The 6,248-nt window shown below is 48.0% G+C and overlaps 1 protein-coding gene across 1 annotated transcript; it reads left to right on the forward strand.

Annotated features, from left to right (window-relative positions):
• Nucleotides 1-511: 511 nt before the first annotated feature.
• On the forward strand, nucleotides 512-5,416 carry LOC102438406 (epididymal sperm-binding protein 1-like; the record flags this gene model as incomplete). The annotated part of the gene is made up of 3 exons (XM_006108971.1): nucleotides 512-581; nucleotides 4,677-4,814; nucleotides 5,246-5,416. Coding segments are annotated over exons 1-3 (379 nt in total), but the record flags the coding sequence as incomplete, so codon positions are not given.
• Between the last annotated feature and the right edge of the window lie 832 nt (nucleotides 5,417-6,248).

The following is a 6,248-nucleotide window of genomic DNA, read 5'->3' on the forward strand; positions in this document are numbered from 1 at the left end:
ATCAATAAAATATTTTTTTAAAGGCGATTCTGCCGCAGAATTTTAGTGATCAGTTTATGGCTGGACGTGTCTGTTCTGAACAATGATAACATTGGGCTGACATTCATAATGTGCTTAGCACACAGTAGGTCCCACGCCAAGCCTAGAGGCAGCATCAAACAGGGGCCAAGAGCCCAGTGTCCAGAGTTAGATTGTCAGGATTCAGTTACCAGCCCCACCACTGACAACATGCGTGGTCTTCAGCAAGGCTGCTTATGCTTTCTGTGCCTCAGTTTCCCCATCTGTGCAATGGGGGTAATCATAGAATCCAGGGCCTTGGGCTATTATCAGGAGTTCTGTGCGTGGAGCTCAGTGAGTATTACCTGTTCTGTTCTAGGATCCCAGTGAGTCATCATGGTAGATGGGATGGCAGGCATGACATCAAACTTGGGTGTTGGTGGAAGAGGAAAGGGACCCCCGGGTGCACAATTATTTTTCCTTCCGTCAATCCAGAAAGAAGAGGCTGGCCGAGATGAACCGATGGTCCACTTACCTGTTGGGATGGACCACCTTCCTCCTCTACTCCTACGAGACAAATGGAGGTGAGTGTCCCGGGACATGACGGGGAGGATTTGGAAACTGGAAAGGGTGAACGGGCCACAGTAACAACTCCTGAATCCAAGAAGGCTTGGTAGGAACCTCAGGCAGACCTGGGGCTTGGACCCGTCTGCGCTGTGTGACCTCGACCAAGCAAGGCAACCTCTCTGAGGTCACTTCTCAACTTGTTGAAGAGGAGCAGTGGCGTTTACTTCATGGGGCTATTTTTGAAAACTAAATAGAATAGACACAAGCATCTTTCAAGATGCTCAGTATTTGGTAGGGGGCATGCAATGGAATGCAAATACGATGTTCATTTAAAGGGGGGGCTCTAGCCCTGGCTGGTGTGGCTCAGTTGGTTGGAGCATCGTCCCCTTGAGTGTGGCTCTTCCACAAAATACCACGTGCGGGCGCGCATGTACAGTGAGATTGAAACTTCGTGGCCCATGCGCAGAAGTCGGGATTTTGTAGAAGAGCCACACTCAAGGGACCAAAAAGCCGCATGTAGCTCATGAGCCGCAGTTTGCCGACCACTGTCCTAGTTCATAGCTCGAAGCTCAACCCCTGAGCCACACCAGCCGGGTCCATGAAGTTCTTTTTCAATGATCACATTCTATATTCCAGAGATTCCTAACGTGGGGCCACTAGGCAAGCACTTGTGTCCATGAGACCCTGGATTTGTATTTTAAAAGTATGTATTTATTGCCGAACCGGTTTGGCTCAGTGGATAGAGCTTTGGCCTGCCGACTGAGGGGTCCCGGGTTCGGTTCCGGTCAAGGGCATGTACCTTGGTTTCGGGCACATCCCCAGTGGGGGGCGTGCAGGAGGCAGCTGATCAATCTCTCTCATCAATGTTTCTAACTTTCTATCCCTCTCCCTTCTTCTCTGTAAAAAATCAATAAAATATATTTGTTTTAAAAAGTATGTATTTATCAGGGTAGTGAGAACAGCTATTGTAACAAACTCCAAAGCATCAGAAGCTTCAACCAAGAACATTTTACTTCTTGCTCCTATGAAATCCAATGAGGGTGCATCTAGTTGGCAGGGACCCAGCTTCTTTTATCTTGGGGTTCCACCATCCCCAAGGACTTCAGAATGCTCTGTGGATTCTTTGCTGATAGACAAAGACCAAGAGAGTCTGGAAGACTTTGGAGGAAAGCCTATGTTTGGCCAGGCCAGGAAGTAACATCCATCACTTCTTCCCATTTCCACCAGCCAGAACTCACATGATGCTTAGCTGCAAGGGAGTCTGGGCAGTGTCATTCAGCAGCGCATTTGGGAGGAAAATGAAGCTGGTTTTGGTGGACACACTGCCGTCTCTACCAGAAGGGCATACGAAGCTTTTCCTTAGAGAGAAGGTCTGGTTTCTTAAAACAACAGACAAGTCCCCAAAAGGTTAAGAACCCAATTTATTCACACAGGGAGCAATGTGTTTGATTAAATGTCAGCCTTTTCACTTATGGGTCTCATTCTGGTCAGCCATGCCTTCCTGAGCGCACACCCACATTCTGGTGCTGAAACTCAGTACCCCCAAACCCCCTCTGCATGTATTCATAAACTCATTTATCCTGTACATACTTGTTGAATGATTTCTAAGTGCTGGTCACAATACTACGGGCCAGACACACAGCAATAAATAAAAGCCAGGCCTTGCCCTCGTCAGTTTGGCTCAGTGGATAGAGCGTTGGCCTGTGGACTGAAGGGTTCCGGGTTTCAAGCTCGATCTCCAGTAGGAGGTGTGCAAGAGGCAGCCAATCAATGATTCTCTCTCATTGATGTTTCTATCTCTCTCTCCCTCCCCTTTCCTCCCTGAAATCAATAAAAATATATATATTTTTAAAAAAGACCAGGCCTTATATTCAGAGAGCTCACAGTGAATAAGAGTGATAAATACAAAAGCAAATCATTATATTCTTTTAAAAATTGGTGAGTACATTTTCAGAGATCGGCTCAGAGTACTATAAGAGTGAGGAAAGCCCTAGCCCGTTTGGCTCACTGGATAGAGCGTCGGCCTGGGGACTGAAGGGTCTCAGGTTCGATTCCGGTCAAGGGCATGTACCTTGGTTGCTGGCACATCCCCAGTGGGAGGTGTGCAGGAGGCAGCTGATCGATGTTTCTCTCTCATCGATGTTTCTAGCTCTCTGTCCCTCTCCCTTCCTCTCTGTGAAAAATCAAATATTGAGTGAGGAAGAGTATTAATCCAGACTGGACCAAGTCTTCATGGGGGAGGAACAGGGGTAAAGCTAGGAAGAGAAGAAAGCCACTCAGGGCAGGATGGAGGCCATGAGCAAAGCCCCCAAAGGCAAGCAAGAGCGTGGAGTAAGGTCAAGGCAATGTTCATCAGGGCGAGAGAACAGAGAGGTCAGCGGGGCCTGGATTATGGAGGATTTTAACCCGGTTAAGAAGATTAGACCATCTGCCGGACTACTTTGCAGATGGCTAATAGGGTCTGTTACGTGTGGATTCTTACTCACAGCTCCCAAGGATAGCCTTAATGCTGTGTACGGGGGGCACCTGCCTGCCTCCCCCTCACCACCAGCACCCCATTGACCCAGTGCTGCCCATCATTGAGAAAAGTCACTGATGACCATGACAATGACAGTGATGATGACGATAGCTAACATTTGTTGAGCAGCAGCCAAGCTCCAGGCACCCTGCTAAGTACTTTCTAAATCTTAACTCTTTAAACTTGGCAAAAAAAAAAAAAAAAAAAAAAAAAAAACACAAGACCAAACAGTTCTGAGACCCAGAGGTAGGAAATGCAATATTGCTAAGGAACCTTAGTTGTACCCACCCATTGGGGAGGCTCAAAGATGGAGTTCTACCTTTTCCGTTCTGCCCCCAAAACATCCTTATCCCTGTCATGGTCATTGCCAGGTTCTCCAGGGGGAGGGTCTGATCCGGAACAAGAGGGGGCTACTAGGTTGAAGATAGGGGCTTGTGTCTTGTCCGCCTGTATGAGTAACAGACCAACTGTTATAACAAACAACTCCCGCATGTCAGTGGCTGAACCAAGTAGGGGTTCAAGTCGAACTCATCTGATTCAGAGACACCGGGTCCTTCTGCTGTGTGGCCCCACCATCCTGGGGGGTGGGGGGTCAGCATTCTCTACCAGCGCCTCTTTATCAAAGTTTTCAGCCTTGGCCCTACTGACATGGGGGGTGGGGGGGGATGGCTCTTTGCTCTGGAGGGCTGTCCTGTGCCTGGCGAGATATTTAGCAACATCCCTGGTCTCTACCCAGTAGTTTCAGCAGCACCACTGCCAGTCCCCCCTTCCCAGTTGTAACCACCGAAAATGGCTGCAAACATTGTCTAACATCCACTGGGGAGGGTCCTCATTGCCTTTCTTCTGTCAGCTGGCCGACAGAGGAAGACGGGAGCTTGAAGGCTTGCTTGGGATGTTATTTTTGTGGGGGGTTTTTTGAGCCAGAAAATGAACACCATTTCCGCCCAGATTCTATGAATCATCGTGTGTGAGTGTGTGTGTGTGTGTGTGTGTGAGTGTGTGTGTGTGTGTGTGTGTGTGTGTGTGTGTGTGTTAATCCTCACCTAAGGATATTTTTTTTAATATATTTTATTGGTTTTTCACAGAGAGGAAGGGAGAGGGATAGAGAGTCAGAAACATTGATGAGAGAGAAACATCGATCAGCTGCCTCCTGCACGCCCCCTACTGGGGATGTGCCCGCAACCAAGATACATGCCCTTGACCGGAATCGAACCTGGGACCCTTCAGTCCGCAGGCTGACGCTTTATCCACTGAGCCGAACCCGTCAGGGCACCTAAGGATATTTTTTCCATTGCTTTCAGAGATAGTGGAAGGGAAGGAGAGAGAGAGATGAGAGACACATATAGATTGACTGGTTGCCTCCCACATGAGCCCCACAAGGGGTGCAAGGAGTGAACCAGCAACCCAGGTAGATACCCTTGATCAGGAACTGAACTGTGATCTCCCGGTTCATAGGTCAACGCTCAACCACTGAGCTACACCAGTCGGGCAATAAATAAATATATATATATATAACTGGTTGGTTACATGTGCATATGGTTTAACTTTTCCAAGAATCAAGACATCCCCTCCTCTTTTGTCTTCTGTTCTTCAGATGGCCAGGCTCCGTGTGTCTTTCCCTTCATCTACAAGGGGTCTGTTTACTTCTCTTGCACCAAAAAAGGTAGCCTTTCACCTTGGTGTGCAACCAAAGCAGTATATGACAGACACTGGAAGCCATGCTTGATGGAAGGTGAGTGGAGCCACACTGTCCCATCAGTGGGTTTCTGTAAATCATGGGCTACAAAAGAGACAGTGTGCGTGTATGCATTTTTTGCAGAAGGGTTATCATAGACATGTGTGCACGGAAAATGCTCTGGGCAACTAAACAGGAGTGTTAATGATGGGTGATAATGTTCACCAAGATAGTGCTCTCTCAATGGACGGACTGTAACCAGTCGACCATTGTATTCTTTGTCTCTTTCTTAATTTTCTAAATTAATAAGAAAAAGAAAGAAAGGTTCCGTTTATGTTCTTTTTGCTAAGCCTCACCCAAGGATATTTTTTCTATTGGTTTCTAGAGTGTGGAGGGGAGGGATTGGGGCGGGGGGGTGGGGGAGAGAGAGAAACATGGATGTGTCTTTCTCACATCGGTTGGTTGCCTCCTGCATGCTTCCCATACAGATTACCCACGATGTATCTTCCCCTTCATCTATCGGGGAAAGTCCTACAGCAACTGCATCACGGAAGGCAGCTTCTTTGGAAAGCTGTGGTGCTCAGTCACCTCCAATTATGATGAGATGAAGCAGTGGAAATACTGTGCAATCAATGGTGAGGCACTGGAGCCAGGATGGGGTGCGCGGTGGAGAGGAGAGAGGAAGTCATTGGTCCTCATGACGGGATGGTGGCAAGGTGGAGAGCTGAGCACTATTCTAGGAGCCAAGGGTCTTCTTTTTTTTAATATATATATGTTTTATTTATTTCAGAGAAGAAGGGAGATGGAGAGAGATAGAAACATCAATGATGAGAGAGAATCATTGATCGGCTGCCTCCTGCATGCCCCACACTGGGGATCGAGCCCGCAACCCAGGCATGTGCCCTGACCGGGCATCGAACCCTGATCTCCTGGTGCATAGGTCGATGCTCAACCACTGAGCCACGCTGGCCAGACACCAAGGGTCTTCTCAGAGAGTACACGGTGACAAGCACAAGGACTCGTCAGACAGGCGCTGGTGAGAAGGAAAGTGGTTTATTCAAGAGCCAGCAACCTGAGAAGATGGAGGACTCTCCTCCCAAGGACCATCCCAACCTCTCAGTGCAGACAGAGGTTTTTACAAGAGAGAGAAAGGGGAAACAGAGCAAAGAGATCCAGGGGCGGGGTGGAGAGTTGTCTGTGGAGGGGACTAAGTTCTCACCAGCACAGTCTATCCTCGTTCGGTCCTTGAAACTGATCGAGTGAAACCCTTCTGGGTTTTTGTCATCCTAGTTTTATGTCATCCTGGTTTTACAGTTGAAGGTCAACAAATTTCCCAGCACTGGGATGACGGAAGGTCAGAGTCTGTTATCTTTTAAAGTTAGGTCCTGAAATTCTTATACCAACACGCTGATTATCTACAACTACATATTAGTCAGAGCCAGCATTTACAGAACAATGTCAAAAGAATGGTGTGGTGGGTTGCAGAGGTTA

Source organism: Myotis lucifugus, unplaced genomic scaffold (assembly GCF_000147115.1).
Source record: "Myotis lucifugus unplaced genomic scaffold, Myoluc2.0 scaffold_4731, whole genome shotgun sequence".
NCBI lineage: Eukaryota > Metazoa > Chordata > Mammalia > Chiroptera > Vespertilionidae > Myotis > Myotis lucifugus.